Genomic DNA, 26,418 nt, shown 5'->3' on the forward strand with positions numbered 1-26,418 from the left:
TTTTAGGAGGTAGGTTGCATAAGTATGGAGAAGTATTTAAGTTTTATGATAGTTTGTATTTTCATAGCATTGTTAAAAAAAAAGAAAACATCAGCTACATGCAGCAGCTTCTGTGTCTGGTAGCTTGTAGACATTCACCTTAATTTTGGGGATAACTTCCCTGAGTTGAAGTCTAACTTTTTGAGGTGCAGGTCAAGATTTTTAGAGCTCTTGTCCTAAATAACAGAGGTCTTGTTTACTCTTTGCCACTGGCTAAGCCTGATTTCTTTAAAAAAAAAAACAAAACAGAAAAACTTGTGTAACAAGCCATCCCACAAATGATTCAAAACCTGTTGATGATCTCTGAAGTAGTCAAGTAGGTTCCTACAAGACTTGTAGAAAATAGGAACTTGCTAGAGTGCTTGGACTGTGGGAGAGAGCGTGTGTGGTCTTGCTCTCCAGACAACCATGAATCCACGCAGAGGAGAGGCTTTCATTACATATCCCAACCATGGGAAAAACTTAATTGGAGTTTGCAGTTCATTATATAGCAAAGTCCTCAACTGTTTGATGTAAATCTGTAGGAAACTGGCTTTGATAATTATGGTGCCCATAGCCTATGCCAGCACCACTCCCTTATTTGCAAGGAATAGTGCTATCAACAGAGATAATTATCCCACGAGGTTTCATAATGCTAGTTATCCCAGTATTGCTGTCACTGAGAAGCATTTGGAAAAAGTATAGGGCTGCTCTTCCCACATGTGTTGGTCTGATATTTTGGAACATCTGGAGAACTTCAGAAGTGCCCCGTAGATCTGTATGTGAGCAAGATGGTCTCAGAAATGGTCATTCTGTCTCTGTGAAATTTTTCTGGGTTTGTTTTATTAGTTGGAAACAACATTTGTTCTAGGCTTTTTGGTGGGGTGGAGGAGAGTTCCAGCTGCAGGTTGTCTTTTGTAGTGCTGGCCATCTTGTGAGGCAAAAAGTTGGCATACTAATGTGCTGGTCCCTAAGCTGCATCAGGCTTCTGGAGCTATTGGAAGGGTGCAGGGAGAAGGGAAATGGGCCGATGCTTGTGCAGAGGGATTGTGAGAGGATTTAACAAGGATCTTCTGTTCTGTTTATGAAGCTTCTGTTGGCTATGGGGAAGCTCGGAGTCTCCCAGTGTTTGGTGACAGGGAATTTGTGGCCTTAGTCCTCGTCCCTCCTCTTCCTTGGCAGCTCCATCCTGCTGCTGCCCGGGAGGAGGCAGTTGCTCACCCAGGCACTGCTCAGTTGAAGAGTTGAGAAAAATGAAGAATAGGAGAGGGCTGCTTGTCTTACTATAGCTTCTTGTGCCTGTGCTTAGAAAAGCTGACTCAGCAAGGTGTGGGTGGACATGCCTATATTTCTCCTCCTAAATGCTGAAACCCACTGCGTCCTGCGGGACAGCTCAGTTTAGAAAGGCAGGGACTTGCCAAGGAGTGAACGTGGGTCTGCTGCCTCAAGAGCAATCTTAGTTGCACACTTACCAGGATAGAGAAGATGGGTGGGTGGGTGCAGGTCCTGTTGCGGCTGACAAGATCCCATGGCATTAATATCGGTTCATTTGGTATGTAGATTGTTTAGGTAGTGGCAAGGAAAGGTGTGGCCCAAGTGCCATGGGGAGGGCTGGTTTGTGGTGAAAAAATTGAGAGTTGGCCTAGAAAAAGATGAAGGTGTTTGGCTGTGGAGAGGAAGGAGGCAAGTCCTCTGACACTCATTTTTTCTCCCGTAAAACACATACGTATGCCTTGTAATTGTCCTAGCTCTTTTACCAGTGTCAGATCCAAATAAAACTTGCAGGTCTATAATTAAAGCATAACAAATAGTAAAACTACCACTCAGTTCCTCCTGCCCTTTTGTGCAAACGAAATTTAGAAATTGGCAGAAAGAAAACCTTAATGAAAACTTGTCAGTGCTAATCAGGATGAATGAATTAAACTTTCACTTTGCTTTTATTTCCTTCCTATTTAAAGTTTCCTAAAGGCTTTTGAACCTTGAGTGGCTTCTTTCTTTCTCTGTTTTGAAAGATAATTAAATCCCATAGAGACCTGAAATGAAATCAAGTAGCCTTTCCCAGTTACAATTGTTTTGTGAACATGAGAAAAAAAAACAAACAAAATAACCCCACTAGCCTGGTTATAACTTTCAGTGGAACTACTTAAATTCAGTACTGCTTAAGAGTTACACAAATACAAAAAAATGTAATTACAGAATATAAAGCTAGTGGTGATACTAGCTATGTATTATTTCTGAAGGAGTTATTGCTTTCTCAGGTTTTCAGATAAAAATACTTGTAGAAAGAATGTTGTCTTCAGACAAGTTAAAACTTGCTGGCATATTCATGGTAATGTAGTGTCTTTGAAAGAAAGCATGTGTATATATCTAGGAAGACTCAAGCTGGAGAATCAAATCGTTCCTATTTTAAGGGCTGGTATTTAAGTTGCTCGTGGATTGTATTGATATATCTTTCTAGGAATTGGTCTCTTGTGACGAGGATCTGCTGTGTTAACTGAGTGCTACTCTTCTCTTGTGTAGGGTTAATAACAAGTTTCCAAGATATGAGTAGGCCTGGCATGAAATAAGTGATTTAGTCCTGTTGTTTTTCTGCTGTGTTGGGAATCTCTTTTAATATTCCAGAAAGATACAGTAGTCTTCCCTATGAAAATGGGAGTGAGAGAACAAGTTCAATTGTAGTCCAGCTGAAAAGCTCTTAACTTATTATGTGTCTCTAACATCATGAGCTAAATGTATATTTAAAAAAAAGTCTGTTTTTATGTTCTAGAGTACTTAAATTTGAGATTATTTCAATCTTAAATCTGTTCTTATTTGTGCTTACAAACATTCAGCAGTCCTGCAATTGAGATCACTGGTATTTAGACACTGTGCATGTGAAGTTTTAAACTATTTTCCTGTGTGACACTACATGATCCTTGCCTGAAGGAAGCAGTGAGCCTTCTGCAGGGCAGCACTCCCCGTGTTAACAATGAGACCACTTGCTTTCATCCACTACCCATTTCTCATTTGTTTGCAAAAGGGTACAAGGCTCTCCAAGTGCATTCTCTTGTTACACAAACTAGGTAGTTACATATACACAATGTAATGATAAGGGGGAAAAAAAAAAGATTCTGGGTTACTGCATTGCTTTTCCTAGTCAGTGATTGTCATAAACTGCTCTTACAGCTTGAGCAGTGGGTGGCTATTAGCCTTCTGCAGGGCTACAAACAAATGATTTTAATCTGCAGATGGTGTGGTGGATGTAGAGCTGAACTACTTCTAAGTGTATCTCTAAACAGAGAATGAGTTCTAACTTTTTTTTTTAACCTCTTGTGCTTTGCAGGGACTTAGTCACCTTTCAGTCATCCTCTTTCTTCTTTTCAGATTCTTTTCCTGACTGCGATGTTAGCTTTTAATCATAAAGACGGTAGGAGAGGGATATATATGATCAGTGTAGAATAGACCTCACCAGTAAGACAAATGAGATTTGTAAGTGGAGTAACATCTGCAGGTCTTCAGGCAAAAGTCTGAGTTTTACTACTATGCAGTAAAGCAAAGCCCTGAGAGCTCTTCATAGACCAGCTGAGAGTTATCAAGAATGTTACAGGTGACAGTGCTGTGATGAAAAGCATTTACTTGTCCTAAATCTTTGGGGTGGGGTGGTGGTGAATTCAATGCATATGTATTGCAAAGAAATTTCCAGTTGATTCCTTCCCTGGGGAAGAAGCTATGTCCCCTTGAGGCTTAAGACTTCTCTGAATAATTAATCCGTTGGGTCTCTGTCCTCGGAGAGAGATGAAAGAACTGTCAAAGGCTACTGTGCTACACCTGATAAAGGAAGTCATTAGCAAGTCTTCAGATACATTCACATAAATTAAAAACACTTGCATCCTCTTTCCTTAATAATAGATGAAGCCTTTAAGGTTAGAGCTTTATTTAAAAAAAAAAAAAAAGGGAAAAAATAACCTAAAAAATTCCCTATGTGAGTAGAGTAAAATTCCCTTTCACTTAGTTTGACTTGCCCCTAAATTGTTTTTCAAAATCGCCTCTTGTCTTCTCCATTCCTGCATGAGATGTGGGGAAGGGGATGGTAGGGTAAAGACATTTTTAAAACTCCCCATGTGCTGAAATTCCAGAGAAGACTTAAGATTTGGTCTCCCAAATACCTTTAATTCTAGAGTTGAAGAAGTAGTTCTGTGGCTGAACAACTCAGTATTTCATTTGTAGTTGATGACCGTATTAATGATGAATAAAATTTCAACTATTGGTAGGGAAAGAATGTTTGAATGCTCATAATTCAGGAAACAAAATTTACCATGGTTATGTTACTGTCTTTGGTTTTGACCATGCATTTGATGGCATCAGGATATTGTGACCAAATTGCTGCTTTCCTTTTCTCTATTTCAAATTGGTGGTCTTTTATGCCAAACTCTTTCTGTTTATTTCTAGGTATAATGGATCCCTCCCTAATGGTGACAGAGGACGCAGGAAAAGCAGATTTGCCCTTTATAAGCGACCTAAGGCAAATGGAGTTAAGCCCAGCACTGTTCACGTGATTTCTACTCCGCAAGCATCGAAGGTATGTGACAGTGGGATAAATCCTGTTTTTCTGATGATCCCGGGTGGAGAACAACTCTGGTATTACTTCTGATTTACCTTGCTGCCAGTTCATTCTGTGGTAGTCGGATATATTTGGTTTAATGAAAAGTCTGCAGTGGATTTTCTTTCTAAGGGTATATCTTTAATTTTAATCCATTTACCTGTTTAAAACAGTCTTTAACCTCAGGTATGAGATAATCTGACCTTTCTGCTCCTGTTCAGACAGCTGACTTTGTCAATGCTCATGGTTTTATCTCAGCCATAGAGTAGTCATGTGATGCAAATACAAGAAGTACTTTAATTTCTTTCTCACTCGAGTGTAAGATTGGTATGTGTCTTTCCTCTTCAGGAAGATAACTGACATGGTATAAAAAACTTAGTGATCCCTCTGGGCCTTTCATTTTTGTTGCTAATAATGATATTGTATATGTTTTCACTTGAAGTCTAGTGTAGGTGAAGGAGGAAAAGCAGTAAAGTAAATATATTAACATAGTAATATATTAATGTATAGAACTGTCCAGGTTAAAGTCCTGGTGGTGGAACATATTTCAAGCTGCAAAAAGTCATCCTATCTCTTCTCTCAAACCCTTTTTCCTAGAAGTAAAACGTGGCTAGAGTTTTGGTCAAACTGGAGGGCGAGTTCTGTGGTGACACTCACAAAAGTGGATGTTTGTAAGAGGTGTACATCACTTTTACCAGGGGAGGCATGTATGTATCAGGGGAGGGAGACAACATACACCATTCTCAGAACTGCGTCCAGCTCTGGAGTCCTCAGCACAGGAGAGACATGGACCTGCTGGAGCAGGTCCAGAGGAGCCACAAAAATGATCACGGGGATGGAGCGCCTCTCCTATGAAGAAAGGCTGAGAGAGCTGGGGTTGTTCAGCCTGCAGAAGAGAAGGCTCCGGGGAGACCTTATTGCAACCTTTCAATAGTTAAAGGGGGCTTATAAGAAAGATGGGGACAGACTCTATTAGCGCATAGCGACAGGAGAAGGGGGAATGGTTTTAAACTAAAGGAGGGCAGATTCAGACTAGATGTAGGGAAGAAATTTTTGAGGATGAGGGTGGTGAATCCCTGGCACAGGTTGCCCAGAGAGGTGGTAGATGCTCCATCCCTGGGAACATTCAAGGTCAGGCTGGACGGGGCTCTGAGCAACCTGATTGAGTTGGAGATGTCCCTGCCCACGGCAGGGGGGTTGGACTAGATGACCTTTAAAGGTCCCTTCCAAGCCAAACTATTGCATGGTTCTGTAAGCGTGTTGTCTAACTTAGGCCAAGAGAAGCATATTAATACAAAATATAGGATTACGTTTTCTTTTATAATACGTACCACACACAGTATACACCTATCCTTATCAAAATATACAATATCAGAGCTTCTTTTTTTTAAAGATTGTATAGGGCCTGCCTAGTGCAGATAAATATGTAGTCTTTTGGATTAAGTGTTTCTGTAAATATTTTTCAGTGTTCCTATTTTCAAAATGAAAGCATTTGTGAGTTAAAGCTTCCTGATGAAATCAACCTCCAAATAGAATGCCTGCAGTATATGTTTGTATGTTGGTAACTCTGATTGCTTAAAATGTAACAAATGAAAAAAATGTGTTTTACATAGCTGATGGAAATATACACATGTTCTCACTGGATAATCTTAAGCATTTGGACTGCAGATAGTATTTCAGCATTTGAGTTGCAAAATATTTAAACACCTGGCAGACACTACAAGGTATCTGGTTAATGTTCGTCTGCGTTGTTACTGTAGTGCAGATAAAATATATGTGCTGTACAAATCAGTGTACTTATAAAGATAGCATAGGGTCTGAGACATTAAAGCCCCTCCTTTAGGGATTTGGATTCAGGTAATTATGTCAGGTTGAATATATTCTTTTGCACTTTTTCTGAACCCTTATAAAAGAGCTTTTGTGTATTTATACTGTTGTCTGGGGCAAGGCTGGTGGACGTGTGCCAGAACAGTGATGCAGTGGATTTCAGTTAGTGCTCTTTTGGATGCACAGAAAGGACATTTCCATTTTAAGACACGTTCATAGGCTTTTCTAACATCTTAAACACCAGAGCCTAAATGTGTTTTACTAGGAATGGCTTCTGCATATAACTTTTGTAAGTGATTCCAGAAACATAGGCTAATAGAGAAAAGAGTGAGCTGCTTTGTTCTTAGAAAATAATGTGCAACTTGACCTCAAAAGTTTTGTTCTGCCCTCAGTCTTTCAGTCTAACTCTTATTTAAGGAAGATAAAACAGTGGGAACTTGTGCCGCACAGGATATTAACAAGATTCCTCCCTTTACATCCTTCCTTCTAACTTTTCAGATACCAGTTCTGTTTTGCTTTGCTTGTCTGTCACTGTGTAAACTGAATCTTTGAATGGAAAGACACATGCTATTTTCAGAGTACTGACTCTTTGGATTTAGCAGAGGTGGGTAAAGCACTGACTGTCTCCATTTGTTTTGTCACTGCTGTAGCATGGACACTTGAATAAGATGCATAGCTGGTTTTCGGCTAATTCCGTTAATGCAGCAGCTCAAGAACTGTAACTGTCACCAGTTTTAGTGTGTCGGCCTGAAAACTGCAATATATCGTAAGAGGATGCTTGTTATCTTCCATTGTCCCTGCTATGCAGGTGTCAAGGACAGCTGGAGTAGCAATGGTTTCAGTAGTAAATTTAGCTGAGCTAATTGCATATGAATCAGTGCCTTTTGTTTTTTCCACTGGAGTGCCTGTTTTTTGCCACTCTGCCTTCTGAAGGTGCCGAAGAAAATTTAGAATTGTTTGGCCTTCTGAGGGTATATGGGTATATTTGGGGGGAAAGCGCTGCGTGGGGTAATAAGTCTCAAGTTTTTTCAGAGTATTGATAAAATATGCGTGCGTCTCTTCAACATTATGCACTCGACTTTAAAACCTATTTTATTAACTCTATGCTTAGGCACCGTTCAGGGAATTTTCTAGTGTCCCCTATTTTACAAAACTCAGACTGTTTGAGACAGACTTTTTCCAGCATTGTCAAAATTGGTATTACTGTAAGAAAGGAAGCTTGAAACTCTCATGCTGTCTCTTGTTTGTGTATACATGTCTGGGGTGGGGGGGAAGTGTGAAACTGTTTATTAACTGTGTATGAACCTTACTCAAGATTTTAATAATCCCATTTGCTAGACTAGAGAGTTTGTTTCAAAATCATCAACTCGCAGGAGAGGCCATTCCTTGCATTGACTTGGGTTTCATGATGAAGAGGAAGACTGTCATCAGTCATGATTGTATGATCTGTGAAAACCTTCTTCTGACTACCAAACGCTTAGGTGTAAGATTGCTACTAGCTCATCATGACCTAGCCAGGATTGCTGATTTTTGTTTTCAAGCTGTTAGAGCTATTTAACAAAATCAAAAGTTAGTTGTAATGTTTATTTTGTTTGGTTGAGTTGTCTTAACTGTTGCTTTCACACACAATAGTTAATACGGTGGAACTCTAGTCTAGGTCTGCTGGTGTCTGAGATGATTCTTCAGTTGTGCAGAAATTTTCCAGTGAGTGCTGAACTTCAAGTGAGAGGGGGATGTAAGTTTTCAGAATAATCACCTGGAAATGATGGGGTGCTAAACTGGAGTTTACTAGGTTTGTGGGGGGGGATATGGGAGGCCTTTTAAGGTTTTTTTGTATTTTGGGGATTCGTGGGTGTTTTTTTTGTTTTGGGGTATACATGTCTGACAGGGAAAGTAGTGTCTGTAACTGAAAACAAAACCAGCTTAGTATCTCTGTAGAATAATATTTGAGGACAGTATATCTTTCTTACAGATCTTAAGTAGGTGAATAATATGCCCTGTCTAAATAAAACTGTATGATCCCAATTTCTGCCAAGCAAAGATGTTCATCTTCCTGTACACATCCAATCTGTTGGTTCAGTTGGCTGTTAGGTTAACACTTTTCCCCTGTGCAAACACAGGTGGATCTTCATTCCTGTTTCCTCCTCTTCATAGCCATCACTAACTGCTTGTTGGAGGTTGTTAGTTGGAGGAATTCTTTTTATGGAACCTTGGGAGAGAACTCCCCCAGTTCCATATGAGCGGGATGCTGGCAGCTGGCAGTAACAATGAGGTTACTGGTGATACTGAACACTCAAGTCATGCAATCCCCCATGACTCTAGGTATGTATGCATTTAGATTTCTTTATTGGTTTCTAATGCTTTAGAATTACTTCCATGGGTATAAAGGTTAGAAAAATGAAGAAGGAACTTCATGTGCCTTTGAGTTACTTGAAGTATGGCATTAGGAAGCATGAATTGTCGACATTAGCACTCCAGGATTCCCTAGGATTACTCTGGAAGCATGAATGAATGCTATTGTAACAGCATGTATGGTATTTGAGACCTTCCAAGTATTGAGACAGTGGGCAAAAGAATATAAGTAGCAAGCACTAGAAGTACTCCTTTCTAACAAGTGAATGTTGTGCTTTGATACCTAAGCGCTTGCATTCTTAATACTGACTTGATAGAAGATTGCAAATGTCTTTTGAATTGCTGCAGAGTACGAAAACCCCCACCTTTAATACCTTTTTATGGTGGTCTGTCTTAGTATTTATTATGTCTGTCTTTCTTGGGATCAAAGTTTTCCTTTGGTAACCTGTGGTAGATAAAGACAACCTATTTTCTCCCCTATGAAATTACTATTTCAAGCTGTCTGGGGAAGATCTTTCTGACTTGAAGTCCAGTTACCTGCCGAGTTGGCTTCTGCTTTGTGCTATCACAACAGCAGCTTGTATAGTCACTGGCTGGGTTCCTGCAGCTCAAATCAAGTTTCATGCTGCTACTGGAGAAGAACAAAATGCAGCCATATGAATAATTATTAGGTCGGGGAGAGAGCTGCAATTTGTGCTTTGAGTGACGAGAGAAAATGAAAGTGTAGAATTCTTGTGATTAGTTATCTACTGTAGATATTGCATCTGCTTTGACATACTTCGTGAATTTTGAGTAAAAAGACCAGAAATCCTTTTGGCACCCGACAGCTTTTTGGTGTTCATTCTGGGTGAGAGCTGTAGAGCGCAGCTGCTGTCAGGAGGGTACTGTGTCTGTCAGTGGCTTCTCTCTTTCCTATTGGGCTTATTTATGGTGTAATCAGTTCATGGAGCACTAATTTGTTCTGAAGTAACTTAATGACATAGGTATCTTGAGAGTCCCGAGTTGTGCAGAGGCAGCTTTTTCTTGGCTCATCAGACTGGATCTACTTGAATAACAGTTTCCTCAGCGTAGAGTGTCCTTTTCTTCTATTAAATGAGCATCATCTTAACATGCAAAGTCCCTATCCCCTTGCCCTCGCAAAGAGGAGGCAGCGGTTAGACAGATGAAAATGGTTAGACCAATTTCATTAGCAGGGCTTAATAAATGACAACTAACTTTGAAGCTTTCCTTCCTGAGCTTTTGGGACCTATTGAGCAGAATGCATGTCAAAGGTTTTGGAAAATCACTTTACAGTGTTTTCTAACAAAAAACAGATGTTTAGTGAAGGAAGAGGAATTAAAAATTGCTGAGGACTACAACAATTTTTTTTTTATGACTTAACATTGTTTTTTGTTTTCATGCTCTCCCTTCAGAGGGTAGACAAAAGATCAAAAAATGCTTTCCTTTGTAAACTCTGTTTAAACTACATCTGCTATAAATCAATATTTAGAGCAAATTCTACTTGAATTTGGGTGCCCTTTGAAAGCAGAGGAAGGTGCAGTGATCACCAGGGCTAGTGTTAAGAAACTCAGGAGCATTGCGTTTCCCCATACGCTTCCACTTCCCGCAGGGAGCCAGGCTGTGTAACCCACCACTGCGCAATATCTATTAGTTTGCAACTTCCTTTACCCTGTCAGAAATAACCTGGGGGAGTTTAGTCTTGTGGAAATGGAGAGCTAGGTAAAGTAGAGACTGTATCTCTGCTGAGTGTCAGATGCTGCAAACCTTTGCTGCCCATCAGGGAATGTCCTGAATTGTTTGTGCCACTGGAAAAGCTATACGTAGGATTTGTCCTGCAGGCAGCAAAGCCACTCATTTCACTGAAAGATAACAATTTCGCTACTTTAGCTTCATGTAGCGTGAGTTGTTTAAAACTAACTCCAGTTAGTTACCTAAAACCAGTTCCAATTTGACTGGTTTCTGCATGCTTCCCACCATTCCTCAGGATTTAGAGTGGAAATTTTGGATCACCTGCTGGAGTGGTGAAGCTCTGTCCTGTTACACATTTATTCTGTTCGGACTCTTAATTGGCTGGAGTGGATCTGGTCTTAGAAGTGCATGTCTCCTGAGAGCTGGGCTGGTCTGAGCTTCCTAAAAGTTAGGAGAAAACTTGAAACTTGGTTTCAGATCAAATGAAGCTGCAGGGACTAAATGTAATGTTTCTGCCTGCGTGGTGGTACTGCCTTTTGAACTTGCTGTCGGGAATAACACATCATAGCAAGTTGGCATTAGTAAGTGAGAACCTACCTAGAATATTAAAAAGTGATGACAATCTGCTGGTGTGTTCCAGGTGTTTGGGTGGGCTGTGCTGCAGCACAATTGTGAACAGCCTGATGACTACAGGGGCTTGTATACAACTGTTAGAAGAGTCTGGGACTGTTAGCATCTATAATACAGGAATTCCTAGCTACTGTTTTGGAAACATGCTTTATCACCTCTGTCATGGGGGGACTTTACACAAGTCTGAAGTGTGACTTTCAGGTTAGCTTTGAGCTGCAAAGCCCCTGTAGAGAGAGACAGTCGGATTCTAGGCTGTATAGAATGTAGTTTTGTAGCACATATGACACAAGAGAGTCTGTCTTTGAGTGAGACTTGTACCGCAGAACTGAAGACAGATGTTCTGGCACTATGAAGAGGCATAAGGCAGTTTGCATCTTATTCTTGTGTTACCCTCTTTCAATGAAATTGAAGGTTCTTGGAGTATTTGTTGCTAATGATATGTATATAGGTTGTTTCATGCTCAAAAGAAAGTGTTGTGACAAGGAACATGCAACTCATGATGTATGTGCTTTTCCTGTTATCTCAAACTGTAATGTCCAAACAAAATTGTCTTAAATGGATGGAAAATTGTGTTTTGGAAAAATCAGGTAGCATATGCTCAGTCACAGCAGTATGGAACAGCTTTCCTGGAACAAAGGAGTTGGAACTGCATCAAAGAGTAGATGAGACTCCTATGCTCGAAGGCTTTGTCGAGAGGGGTGATTATTTTGAAAACACAGAAAGCAATTCAAGCTTCATGGGCCAACAGTAACTTTTCAAAGAAACAAACAGCTGCTATTCCTGTTTTACAAATTAGAAAATACTTATTTTCCAGAGTGCTTGGAGATTTTGTTGATGAAAAGAACAAAAACTAAATATTTCTCTTTTTGGGAGTCTTTTATGACTACATCTGTAAAATGAGTAATTTTATCTGTTCACTAAGTGAAGCACTAGAGGGGTGACTGACTTGTGAGACTACAAGATTCCTCTTTCCACTGTTTGTAGGTCTCTTGTCTGAGACGTGTTTATGCTTTCTTTTAGATGCAGGACTACTTTGTTTTGGGATCCTGCTGTTTGCTCCCACTCAACACCAAAGATCTTACAAAGATTTTAGGAGAAAACAGGGAGTACTTTATCAGGATAATCTCTTTTGAAGGGTTGTATCCCCAGCAAAGTGCTTATGGGGATGCTTCATTCGCTGAATGCTCCAAGCTGTCTAGCGCTGTGTGCAGAAATTCTGTTATCTGGGTTTGGCAGTCGTAAGAGTAATTTATAATTCTTTAGCACTATGGGTTTGCTTCTACAAGATCATTATCTTTTTTTGATCATCTCATGAGCTGTCCTTCCATGAAAACAAGCTTGTCTAGCCATTCGGTCTACATCAGAGCTTGTACTTAGATGACCTCCATGGAAGACTGCGTGTGTTGTGTGCAGACTTGTCTTTAAATTCTGCGTATGTCTCTTGTCCATAGTGATTCTGCCAGTACTTCAGGAAGTTCTGGACTCTGCAGATGCTTGGTGTGAGATAATGCGTGTGGTAATATATACTTTGGCCTTCTAATTTCAGTAACAGCAGATGCCTATCGCTTTGACTTGAGGAAGCTCATTAAAGGCCCAGCACTGCCAACTTGCTTGGTTGTACAGTACTTGATTTTCCTCCAGCTCTGTATCAGTGTGAGCTCAGAGAGATCTCTCCTACACTGAGTTCACCACAGTCAGGGAATGATGGATGCTTTCTCCTCTCCTTTTTGATATGGGCAAGCAAGGAGGGGTGTCAGTCCTTGTCAAGCTGAAAAACTGGCTTTGGTCCACTGAAGTCAGATTCACATATTCTCCCTGGAACTCTCACTCCAGTGACTACTGGCCTGGCACCTGACTGGTTGCTCATGAGAACAAGACCAGTGTCTTAACAATGATCTGTCTTGGACTGGGATCATCCAGAAGCATTGCGCGCTTAGCCTCGGATGTTGACAACTACCACTTTTGTGGCTCCAGAGGTTGCCCTGGGAACCATTCCTGTTTTCTGGGTTTAAGATACTAAGACATACTTTTCTTTCTCTTTTGCCCTAACCCAGGGTAAGGAAAGGGGAAGCAAACATAGGTTTGATTTTTATTTGTTTAGTTTTCTTTCATGGCTCCCATGTGACCAAAGAAACTTTGATTCCAGGGCCTTTTGTGTAGTTACCTGTAGCTGTGCAATTCTGTTTCTCCTCCCAGACTTCTCAACTGATTGGAGGCTTAGATGGCAAAGCACTCCCAGTTTGCAGCTTGGATAGCTTGTGTCTAAAACGGTACTGTTCAGCTCCAGTGAGGGATGTTGTTCTTGAGCAGGGGAATCTGACAAGAACCTGGAACTTTCCTGGGGACATAAACCATGTTTTATGCTTGCTCTGCAGCAAGGCAAACTTCTGTTTATTGCTAGGTAACCTCAAATCTCAGTTAAGTTTAACTGAAGAGATACTTTCTATTGTAGGATCACACTTCTTCCTGGAATCAGGACTTTGTGGGACCAGAGCACACACATTTACATCCCTGATGATCAGGGTATTTCTGAACCTGTAGCAGCTTCCTTATTCTCCAGCTTTTTGGGGAATTCTCTGTAGAAGCTGTTCTTGGGGTAGGGGTTACAGCCTCTGAGGATTAGAGCTTCTGTTCCCTTCTCCAGACAGTGCTCTTTCTCAGTAGCTGCTGTTGCTGAAGCTTAATTTCAGCTGAATGAGATTATTCCACCTTTCCCCTCCCTGTCTTCATAAGGTGTGTGCATTCTCGAATGAGTTGTGCTGTCTTCTTACATTGACACGACTAAATTTATAGGACCAGCAACTCCCCATCTCTACCACAAATGGCCAAAGGTTTGGTGACTTTCTCCTAGCTGTGTTAAGATCCATTGTGGTCTCTCTTGCTCCTGAGATTTGCCTTAGTTACATGTCACCAGCATAACGCAACACTGTTGCTGAAATATCTAGATGCTGTACCTGGATAAAGGTGTCCTTCAGTCCTTGGCTTAAGTGTGGACTCTGGGAGACTTTTCACACAGCTGGGTCTTTGGATGGTTCTGCTTGGAGTCCCTCACTGTATGGGTGGACGTAAGCTGATCACACAGATAGCCAACCAACCTCTCTCTTTGAAGCTCTTTCCTTCACAGTATTTTGACTATGCATCTGTTTAACGTGCAGTCTCCTCCTGAGTCCAGAATTCCTGAAGAGGTAATTAAGGAGATAATGTGGTTGCAAGAAGGTGAGGAAGAGGTGTGGTTTTTGTGCTTGAGGTTTTAGAGTGCTTGGTGTTATTGAAGCAAAACTTTTTATCTGTACTGCATGAATGCAAAAAAGTGCATGAATGGTCAAAAAAATCTTCAACAATTATGGGCAAGTTTCTGTAGTTTGCACATCTGATGGCACTGTACTTTATATATCCAAACCTTACTAGGTTTGAATTTTCTACAAAGTAGGTTTGGAGGAAATATTGAATAGGACAGTGACTGCAAACCCACAAAAACTGGAAGGAGGACTGAAAGGAACTTTGGGGGGGCTTTGTAGATTACTTTTGACTGCTAGCCTTCATATAATGACATTTACTATTATAAACTTCAGATGATAGACTACTGTGTAAGACATGCAGAAATTTTTCCTCCTCCCTGTTTTCTTATGCTAGCATTTGGTTTTCCACACCATTTTCTCTCTGCTTCAGCCCACCAAAGAATCTTCCACTGCTGAGGGTCAGCAATAAGGCAGTGCCTTGGTGGTCCAGGTGGGAGGCAGACAGGAACAAAGCTGACCTCACTTCAACATGGGCAGCTGCTCTTATTTTGTTCCAAATGAAAAGCTGGCCTTGGAAAGCTGGATTGTGAAACTTCTAATAGCTCATAAAGTGTTCTTCTTAACTCATCCCTCCCCCTCAAAGCTTTTTCAAATCTGAGTGTTTGGTGTTTTGTCACAAAAATTGACTCTATTGCTGCTTGAATGTAATAAATAAACTGTAAGTCAAAACAAAATGTTTGCGATTTTGTGCAAGAGACAGCCCATGTTTAAATAGCTTTAAAATATCACTCTGTTATAATCTTGACTGTTACTGGGAAGGTATAACTCTAGTTTCTTGGTTAAAAATATCTTGGTTATTTAATGTTGTATCATAGTATCTTTGGACTATAGTAGCAGATACTGCTGGAGTTGAGGACCAGGACAGTACGTTACTGTGTCATTATGTGATGCATACAAAAAACAGGACTCTTCCTGAGGAACTTTTTTTTTCTGGAAATAATAGAAAAGGATTTCATACAGGAAAGAAGTTGCATATCTGTTAAGTTCCTTTGGATGTGTGAATTTACCCAAGGTCTCAAGTAGATTGTGAAAAGATCAGGCTATCGAGTTAAGGTAGCCCCATTCATTACTCTAATTCAAAACTTTTCCAGAAGTGTTTTTGTCAAATACCTATGTAATGTACATATTTAGATAATGCAATGTATGTTTTACAGCTATTTTTTTTAAACTGGTTTTATGGCTTTTGCTATGGAAACATTTTAGGGATTGGGAAAAAAGAAAGCATTCCAATCGTGTTTTAAAGAATACTGGAATTTTTTGAGAGAAGGAATTTGTAGTGTTAGATCAGTGAGTATAAAACTTGTTACAGTAAAATTTGGGTGCACAGTTCATTCAGTAAGTCTAAACAGGGGTGTATGTTCTGTACCTTGTACTTTATTCCAATATTGGATGTTGGACAACTACTACTTCTTTACAATCCATTATTAAAACCCTTTGGCAGAATGCTTTTCTTCCTCTTTGCTGTGGGGTTTAATTCCAGACCTTTGAGTTCAGAAGGCTTTTTCCTGGGGAGTGGGTGTGAGGAACATCCCCAAGTCCTGACAGATCAGCCTGCACCTCCCCTGCAAACCTCTGTAACATCCAAGTTTATTTCTAATCCTTGGTGCTCTAGGATTAATGTTCCTCTATACCAGTATCTGCATACTTCCTGCTGTCCTGTCTGCTATTGCTTTAGTTCCAGTTTTCCTCATTTTGTAAACTCTTGATGTGGAACACTGTCTAATGCTTTGGAAAGTTGACATTTGTGTGATGGTGGTGATGGTGAAGGAGTGGCATTGCATCGCTTCATTCCATCACCTTGAGGAGGGATTTCCCTTCCTGCAATCTCTTTCTCTCTCCAGTTGAAGATGTAGTTGCTAAGATGAAAAAGTAGGGCCCTGATTTTTCTCTGTAACTGCGTGAGCAAACGCTCAGGGATTCTGTCTGAGTAGAAATTAGTCTGATTAAACTTTAGCCATAATGATAAATAAAAATACATATATGCATACCAAATACAGATGACAGTTTTTTCAGACTGAAGTAGTAATTTGTTTTACTTGGTGGTAGTGAAGGTAACCACATTTAGCCTTAAAGGCACTAAACCACTTTGAAACAGGAGCGTAGAGGCACCCTCCTAGGTCAAAGGGTTGGAAGGCTTCAAACAAATCTCTGAAAAGGAGAAGATTTTGGAATGTAACAAACAGTACCTCTGCCTCAGGTAGGATTGCGGGCTATGCAAATGCTGAGCGATGATAGTTCTGCCTCAACAAGCAAATGTTGCAGCTTTCACAAAGCAGTCATCCTTTCTGTTCTAGTGTTTGCCACGTAATGCTTAGCTGCAGTGTTGATGGCAGAGCATTAATGTGAATTAGGTGATCTCTGATACCCAAATAGTCTTGCTCCCAGCAGTAACAGTCCTGCCTAGAATTGCTCTGAATAAGCCACTTTGCACTAGATAAAACCAAAACACCCCAACAGCGCTCAAAGGTAGATACAGTGGAGGTAGTCCATCACTTCGGCAGCCTAGCTGTTTCAGCAACTCTTAACTTGTGGAGGTCGTTGGGAGGAGTGTCAGGGCTATTAAGGCTGGGCTTAAGTCTGAGGCTGACACCTGTGTTGACACACTTTGCTGTATGTGTGAAGATGCTGAAACCTTGTCTGTGCAGGCTTAGTCTGTATATCGGTGGAGTCTAGAAGGTGGTTCAGTGCCTCTTTTAGAGCAAACTGATTTGGTCAAGGCTCCATTGACTCAGTAGCAGCTTAGACATCTGATGTGTATGGTAGGTCATACCAATTTAGATATCTTAATTGCTGATTTAACCCCAGCTGAAGGTGACTCCAGAAGGAACTCTAGCGAGTTTGGGTACAGTGGATATTTGCCATGTAATCTGTTGTCCTTCAGTAATTTTTCTGCCAAACACTCAAGGAGTGTCTGCCGAGTCTCTTTTTTCTCTAGTCCTGCTAAGATTCAGATACTATTTGTTTTGAAGTCAAGGAAATCTTCTTCAAGGAAATGTCATACCCAGAATCGCTTGTTAATTGTGCATAGTTCTGCTGATATTTAGGGCTGGCTTTGTTAGCCCTGAATGCTCTGTCTTAAAGGCAATACTTTCTTGGCTTTCACTTGCCAACTTGTGAATTGAGTTGTTGGTACTAGTGAAAGTTCATAAATCACAGATACCACAATTCTGTCTAATCAGCCTGTTTAGTGTTCCAGTCTCATGTTTCTCAGGCTTGATTAACAGGAAGGAGAGAGCACTTAGAACACTTGTTACAGGTACGTAATGTCTCTTCTGTATCATTTGTATAACTTCCCGTTGTGTATCAATATGTATTTGAAGGGCAGCAAAGATAAAAAGTAGGTTTTCTTTAAAACGGAAAGCCTCCTCATTCAAATATTAAGGACTCTCAGTCTCATTTCAATGACTGGCCAAAGTCTTCACATTAATTTGGTATGATGGTTTGCTGCTTATGGACTTTCTTTATTTTGGGGTTTGGTGTTTTTTTTTGTTTATGCATTGATCTAGATACCACACTCCTCTTGTTACTAAAATAGATGACTAGTGTTTAAGGAAACTTACAACCTGGGGGGGCCATGATATTTACAGTTGCAACCCTTTTGTGTGAGGCATCTCAGATACATTTAAATCTGTTTATTCAGTGCCTGCTAACTATAGCCAGTATGATGTTTGAATGCTCTTTCATGCAGACTAGTGGAAGACTTGGAGTGGAATAAGATTCACCTTTGATGGAATTCGCTAACATAAATTTGTCAACAGCAAACAATTACATGCGGAGCAGAAAGGCCAAAAATGTACTAAATGTCTTGGCATTGTCAGTGCTGTATTAATCTAATTTATGATTGTGCCTTGCTGTAGTAGTTCTATATTAAATAGTTTGTTACACTGAGTGTATATTTTGCTTCACATTTGCTTCACTTTGCCTTTAAAATAGGGATTGTGGTTACAGTGAAGTGCTTTTGGCAGAAACTGAGATTGGTACCTTTCTGGGGCAGGTTGTCTTCTTGTCAAGGATGCAGGTTGGTTGGTTGTATGTGTAAACAGAGTGAAGACTTGCTCTCTGATGTGGTGTTTTGGGTGAATTGCTGCAAAATTGCTAGGTTGGGAGTTAGTTCCTAACTTTACTAAGATTTTAAAGCATTAAAAATTGGGGCTGAGGAGGTTGCATTAAACTCTTAATTGACATACAGGATCGGGCTGTGACATAGTTTTGGGGGAATGTGTTCTAATAACTTTTTATGAGAAGATGACACATAATGTGGAAATAAGCTGATAAAGAAGCTTGCGGTTTCTCTTTTTTCCCTGATGCATAATCTCCTGCGCGTCTTATGAAAATAGATACAATACATAGCTTAAAGAACTGGGCCTTTGATTTAATGAATTGGTTTGAAAGGATGGGTTAAAGCCCTTCTGCAGTTACTCTCCTTCCCAGCACACTTCCCCTCTCCCATCCCCTGCCAATTACCCATCTTGTGCTGCTCCTCTACTCAGTGCTCTTTTGTCACTGGGAAGTAAGGGACACCAGGAGTCTTGAGGTTTTTGTTTTGTGAGATGCCTTTGCTGAGCTTTTTAGAAAAACATTGCTGAACATTTTCTTTTTGGAAAGAAAAATGTTAAAACTGTCCTCATGGGTTTTTTAAAGAGAATTTTCCGTCTCATTTTCCATTTAACATATAAAACATATATGCACTGTGCTTAGCACTCACTACTGTTGTAGAGCCTTGTTCCTACTGGAATACATAAAGTAAAAATAGTCCAGTATGCTCAGGAATTGTGAGACTTGATGTGTCCCAGTTTTCATTCGTACCACTAACACTTGCACCGTGTCGATCCATTGCTCCATGTTGGTAGCAATTGATTTTTATTTTTTGTCTTGTGATTTGGCAAAACGAGAAACTTGTTTTTGCCGTAGCAAGTTTCTTTCCTTGTCTCTGAACACAGATTATGGCAGTGTAGCAACAGAAAGGGAGGGGGTGTGTTGACAGAATATTCACATATAACATTAGATCTGGAAAAGATACTTTAAAATGTAGAACTACAAATTGTTCTCTTAATCATTTGTTTTCAATGCCTGTGTTCAGGAAAGTAGTTCAGAACACTGCCAGTACTGGCTTAAATCCTAAAATCTTCATTGAATCCTAGTTTTGAATCTTTATGAATAAATAGGTCTTAACTTTGTAAAGCAGGAAATTGTAGGATTTTATTGCATTGCTATTTGTTCATGTTTCTGTGAAGGGGAATCTTGGAGTAATAAACATGCTTCTATAATTAGAATATTAGTTACACTGGATTATCTCTTCGTTTTCCTATTTCATACTGAAAATCAGTACTTTATATGCTTTGCTAAGTGAGATGCACAGAGGCAAGCATTAAAAATTGCATGTTACAGTTGACTTCTAACTCTTCTGCTGTTTTTTATATTTTCCTTGGTACCGAGGCTTTTTGCTACTGAAGGGAAGAATGTAGGATACATGCTGTTCTTTCATAGCTATCGTTTCCTCAAAACTATTATTTTGCTTGGAAGCTAGTCTGAGCAGAAAGTGTCAGTCATCTATCTGTGTTTCTAGTGGCAGAACACTGGTTTGTGATCTCCTAGTGTCACAAATAAAATGAGTCTTTCTAGATCTGGACAGAATTTCAGCTCGTTTTTCCTGTAGCGTTTGCACTGGAGAGGCTTCATAGTAACAACTCAGCTTTTTTCCTCCAGGAGGAATGTCTGTCTTTTGTTCTTACAACTTAAGCGCATTGTTCTTTTATGAATGCCTTTTCCATAAGTGCTGTGTGGGTTTTTTTTTGTTTTTAACTGAAAAAAAAAAAAAATCTTGCATTACTGTGTGAAATTGCATTTGAACTTCCTGACAGAAGTTAGTCAGGTTGATGTGCAGTGATACAAAGCTGCAATTATCTCTATCTTTGTACTCCCGTGGGGCTTCATTAAAGTGGCTCCTCTTTAGCTGCTTTTGTTTCCCAGCTCGGTGAAGTTCAGGATTCAACAGACACAACAAATATTGTTTTGTGTGTAGTATTTCATATCTGCAGATGGAACATCTAACCACCCTTTTTTGCTGTTCTTGTAGCAACAGGAGAATCTGTGTGAGTTCTGACAGACCTTCTAGTATTTAAACCTACTTGTTTGATAGCAACGTAGCAAAAGTATTGACTGTTTTGCTGCATCAGCTCATTCACTGCTATCAGCTAAAGAGAGGGACAATTGCGTCTCTGAAATGGCTTTAAACTGGTGGATTTCTAATACTGCTTAATACAATTTGACAGGCACTTAATACTTTAACTCTTAAAACCTTATGCTATAACAAGAATTTCATGATGGGTTAGTGTGTATTTAAGCAGGCTTTCCTGAAGTTTTAGATTTGGTAATCAACTCTGAGGGCAAGTATTTAATACTTCAGACCTTCCAGGCTGTTAGTTTTGCATCGTAGTACCATCATCCTTTTTAGGTAGTGCTTTGTCTTCTCATAACACTTAAACCTTCTTTCATTTGACAATTTTAGCTATCAAATAAAAGTTTAAGCCTCAGCACAAGACTGTAATAAAGATGCATTGGTAATAAAGATGCAGATTGTAATAAAGATGCATTTGCAGACACAAACTGTCTGATGCTCATACTTTCCACTGTGTAAGAATGTGTCAGTTGGGCACCTGATATTTCAAGACCCTTTAAATGATTAAACTCCATATAGTTCATATTAAATTTTTTTTTATTTACAATTAAATGCTCTTTTTTGCTTATGTATTTTAGTGGGGCATAGTTCTGTTTTCATAGTGTATACGGTGATACCTTTGCCAGCATTTAAGTGTTCAGTGCAAGTCAGGGGAAAGGAATAGTTTATACATGCATTTGTAGCTCCTTGTTAAGGGAATGTCTATAATCTTTTGAAAAGAATGTGCTTAAGTTGCTATCTGCAATTCACAGTACTCTGTCTATGCCTGGAAAATGAATGTTAACTATTGTTCAATATTTATTTTTAGAAATAGAGGTGATAGGGGTGGTCTATCCAAAATATTTTTCTTAAAAGAGAATATGTCAATATGTAGATTTGGCACCGTGCAAATCCTGGCTTTCTCAGATTCTCTCAGCAAGGAGGAGGGGGAAAAATGTACCGTGACTATTGAGAATTAAATGTTCTAGTGTTGTGCCTTATTTTGTTCCATTTCAATGGAAAACAGGACTATATGCAGGATGTCTCTAATTTTGTGCAAGTGGGATTGTCATCTGGGTTGAAGACAATTTAGAGCACCCAGGAAAACTGTCTATGGTAAGGGTGTTAAGCAGCATGTGTGAGAAGCCATTCAGCAGGTTCTAGTCCAAAGAAATTTCTTGCTTGCCTACATAATAATGCAAGGAATCTCTGTAAGTCATCACTTGACAAGAAACTTTCTTTGGCATTTCTGTAACTTGCTGATGATTTGTGTAAATGAAATGCTGATATAATACAGGACACTTTCAGGAAGCGTATGGAAAAGTAGGACGCGGGGATGTGGTATTCTGAACTACTTACCCTCCTGTTCGTTGAGGAAGGGGACAGGAGCATGGCATGAATACCATGACCTAGTTCCTCATTCATTTCGGTTAGATTGAGCCCCTTACAGTATCTTCCCTATAGCTAAAGTAAGGAGGCGTTCTTTAAGTTTGTTAGGAACATGAGGGAGCCTGGCTGTGTTTCTTTCCCAAAGGTAGGTGGGCATGATAAAACTTGCACAGCACCTTTTCAGGGCTTTTTCATCCCTGTTCACACATATTTGTTGCCTGTATTTGGGGAAAAAAGCAGAACAGTTTGTGTCTGTTCACTGGAGGGTTATAAAGTGAGTCCTGGTCTATTGAGTAAGTACTAGAAAAACCACTTTTAAATGGGTGTGTTTCCAAGAATCCTAAGTGGCCAAAGAGAGAGAGAGTGAGAGCGTACACTGACTTGGTAATTGATTGCTGGTATTAGAGTAGTGGGGGAATTCCTGCAGAGTTTTAATGGTCTGCTAAGAGCATGAAAAGGTAAACTGGATGATTAGGGACCAGAGTTGAATTTCTTGTAACTCCACGTAACAGGGCGGGAATACAGTCCTAGCGAACACAACTATGTGAATAACGTGCGTTTGTCAATAATCTACTGATTTATTCAGGACCTTGACATGCAAGCTTGTCTGATTAACTGTATCAATACCCTGTTGCATATAATCCTAAACACGTTACTGCGGTTCAGCTGCCTGGTGATAACAGTCTAACCGTGCTGTTACTATGGTGAGTGTGAGGAAGCTTACTTGTTTTTAACTGCGAGGGATAAAGTAACTGCTAGTGTCCCACAGTATTGTGTGATGCTGTGAAGTGAGAATTGTGTACAAGGATGGTACAACAGTTGCTTGATAATAACTTATCTCTTTTATTTTCCTTATTCTTTAAGATTTTTTTTTAAGTTAATGGTATTCTGGTATGAAAGGTCAAGAAGAGAGAAATGGGAAGGAGCACTATGTGGTATTATCTTAACCATTATCAGCTGGCTATTAATTCATTGAAATCCCAAGAAATTATTTGGGAAATTTAAATTCCTGAGCTGATTACTAATGGGATTCCATAGAGGTAAGGAATTTGCTGCATTAAATACATCATATGAAAGAAAATTAAAAAAAAAAAAAAGCAACAACAACCTCCCCAAACAAGCTTCATTTGACGAAATTAGTAGCAGTTCAGCTGTCAGAAGGGTAAATAAAATAAAAGTGGCTGCATAGAGTTGTCTAGATGGCTTGGTGATACGGATTTTTTAAAAAGGCATGTTATTTGTAATCCAACTATAACCAAAATACTAACAAAGCTAAATATTTGGAGGGTTTCAGTAGGGTCTATAGCTATTGCAACAGGGACTGTATCTTGGAAACCAGAGTATTCTACAGTCAGTAAAAAGGAGTATTAGAATTCTTGGCTTGGATGAAAAGGGGAGTAGTAGGAATAGGGGAATGGTAGCATTGTATAGTCTATGTTGATGAGGTTGCTTAATGAAATACTGTGTGCAGTTCTGCTGTCAAGGTTTCAGAAGGATTTTGAAAAACTGGAGGATGCAAAAGAGTTGCAAAACTGATTTGAAGGAGGGAATAGAGAGACTCTGACTTGCATAGCATCAAATGAAAAGTGGCAGCTTAAACTAGCTATTCAACAAGTTACTCACTACTCAAGAAACTGCCATTTCTATGGCAGAAAGTGGCTCACAAATTTGCTTCTGAACTGCAGCAACTGCCTAGCAATTTTAACTTGCTGCTGCATGAAAGCTGAAGCTCCTTGAAGAACAGTCTGTTTTGCTTCTCAAAGACTATTGAGCTCTGTTAGTGTGCATCCTGCGGCTTTGAAAATACGGGATACTAAAACGCATTCTGTTCTAGCAGGAGAATCAGTAACGAGAGCTAGAAGCTGAAGCCAAACCAACTCAAATGGGAAACTTTCTAGGAGAACAGTTAACTATTGCAGCAAGCTAGTAAGAAAGATGACACTTAATATCTTGAGGAAATCAAGTTAGCATGGAGCAGATTGAAAGACCTTAGCCAAACACGGTGTACTTAAAAACCAATACGGGGACAACTGGATGAAATTGGAAGATACCTGGTATGGGGAAAGTTGGAGCTGATAAAGAAATTATAATTAAGATTTTTAAACTCTGAATTACTTAAAGTGCTCTTTTGGAGAAATTAATATCAAGTGCACAAAGGTATTTGGTTATTCTGAAGTAGGTGTTCACTGTTTTCCTTAGAGTCGGGGTGGGAGGTGAGGTAGGTTGTGTCGCAGTAACTATGGTGTTTTGAGAATGATGGAAAATGTTCTTGTATGTTATAGTAGCCACTGTTCGCAATGCATGAAACTGGATGTGGAGGGTAATGGATGTTTAAAAACAAATTAGGGCTGTTTGTGAGTAAATGCCAAAATTGAGACACATTTTTTTTTTTTTAGGTGTAGAAAATGATAGTGCTTCTAGAGAGAGAGTGTAGTATCTGTGTATACAATAAGGATAGAAAATGTGAGAAGCATTAGTCTTGGAAGATTAAAGGAAGATACCGGCTTTATTGCCCATCTGTGATTTGTAGCTTCAGCTCTGTCTGCGGAGGCATCATATTGCAGGGAAGGAGGTAAAAGCCCATGCCTGCATGGATGTGGAGGACCCCTCTCAGTTGTTGGGGCTTTTTGTTTCTGGTGCTTCATTAGACAAAGCAAATGCCATCCACCTTTAACAGAGTAGAGGTTTAAGAGATTATTTGCAACTCTTATAGAGGCTCAATAACAAAATCCAATACCAAAAAAATCCTCAAACTGAAGTTTGTATTTAATCTGCAGAATTGTAAATTTGGAATAATACTGTATGTAGCGTAAAGTGATTTATAATCAACCATAAGTTTTGGTTTATAGCTTCTACCATCACTTTAAATCCCAGTGTTACCCATACTCGCTGACCTAACTTAACAGTCAGAGGGCGAATCTCTCGAGTGAAAATAATTTTACATCAGTTGCCATGTACAGAAACTAAAAGGCCAAAATGAGATACTTTGATAAAAGGTGTTCTAAATTACTTATTGTATATAATAGCTGTAATAATAATAATAGAGGTTGATATAGCAGGATAGATTAATGTAGCTGAAAAAAAAACTTTTAGTTGTGAAATGTTTTCTACATATTACCTCACTTACTAGGCTTTCTGTTAATGAATGAATGCCATTATCCCAAGGATTTAATAAAGTGTGGGAGAGTCAATGCAAAAATTAATGTTTTGATAGGACAAGACATGCTGAGACAGTAAGTTGTTCGAAGTCATGTTGCAGGTGGGGAGTGCATTCAGTTATGGAGACAGACTCAAACCCTTCCTCACATGTTTATAGAAGAACTGAATAGGGGTTCTGCCTCAGTTTTCTGAAAGTAATTCTTTAAGTAAAGCTAACTATTTGTGTACAATCTGTACATAGAAAGAATTTTTGTGTTGCCATTGCACTCTGTGTGGTCTGCATGTCTCCAAAAATACTATGTTATTTAGTTCTTGTTTTTAAGGATCAGTGAATCTGTACTAGCTTGTTGGGTGGTTGTTACGAAAACTGATAAGCTTTTTTCAGTTATAATTATGTTAAATGTGAATTTGAAAACATTCTTCAGTTATATTGACTTGAAGAGATTATCTTTTCCTTTGGATTTCCACTTATTATATTTGTTCTAAAAATATGTAAGTTCTTAATTTTTTTTATCTGGCATTTGATGTAGATTGCCATTTTTATCTGTTGTCATTAATTACGCTTCCTGCTGGTTTTTGTAGCTTTACAGTTCATACCTTGTGAAAGAATCAATTGGTTTCAGTGCAGATTCCCACATTAACTATTCTTAAATTACTTTTTTAGCTCAGCAGAGTGGTGGCTGATCAGTTTTTGCAATTTGATCTTCACGGCCCCTGCTGTTTATTTTATAAAAAAAAAAAGCCTATTCATAATTTTTCTACTGCTGCCTGCATTAGATAATCTGATCATTTATTTGTAGATAGCGTTTGCCCCAAGGAGTCACTATAGCTGCTTCCTAATTCACTCACACGCAGTTGACTTCACTTGCCATTTGTACATTCAGTGTCCTGAGGATTCCTTTGGATACCATCCAGATATTCCAAAAGTGTACTGGAATTTGACTAACATTTGACCCAAAGCCATGTGACTTACACGTTTTTAATTATATGCTATATATATATATATAATGTGATATATATATTTTCCAAATCATACAACAACTGTCATTAGATATTTGGTCAAGAGAACATAAAGGGCAAGTCTGAGGTGAAGGTGGGTGCAGAAGAAAAAGATGGTGCACAGTATTTAGATGATTCTGGGAATGCTTTTATGCGGCAGCTCTCTGGAAAGTGGTAATGGGGCTTTTTTGCAGAAGGCTTGCAGAAGGGAATCTTTTGTTCTTATCTGCAACATAATTTTTAAGCTGGAGTCATCAGAGCTCAGAAACTTTTATGAATGCTGGTCTGTAATACGCAGCAGTTAGTATGTATTCATTGCA

General features: G+C 39.4%; 1 protein-coding gene across 3 annotated transcripts in view; it reads left to right on the plus strand.

Annotated features, from left to right (window-relative positions):
- PELI2 (pellino E3 ubiquitin protein ligase family member 2) overlaps positions 1-26,418 on the plus strand; it is a 77,158-nt gene that overhangs the window by 22,039 nt on the left and 28,701 nt on the right. For all 3 annotated transcript variants that reach the window (XM_075150801.1, XM_075150803.1, XM_075150802.1), the window contains exon 2: positions 4,447-4,576. In XM_075150801.1, coding sequence (XP_075006902.1) covers positions 4,447-4,576 — 130 coding nt within the window. The remainder of the gene's footprint in view (positions 1-4,446; positions 4,577-26,418) is intronic.

This window comes from Calonectris borealis, chromosome 5 (assembly GCF_964195595.1).
Source record: "Calonectris borealis chromosome 5, bCalBor7.hap1.2, whole genome shotgun sequence".
NCBI classification, from domain to species: domain Eukaryota; kingdom Metazoa; phylum Chordata; class Aves; order Procellariiformes; family Procellariidae; genus Calonectris; species Calonectris borealis.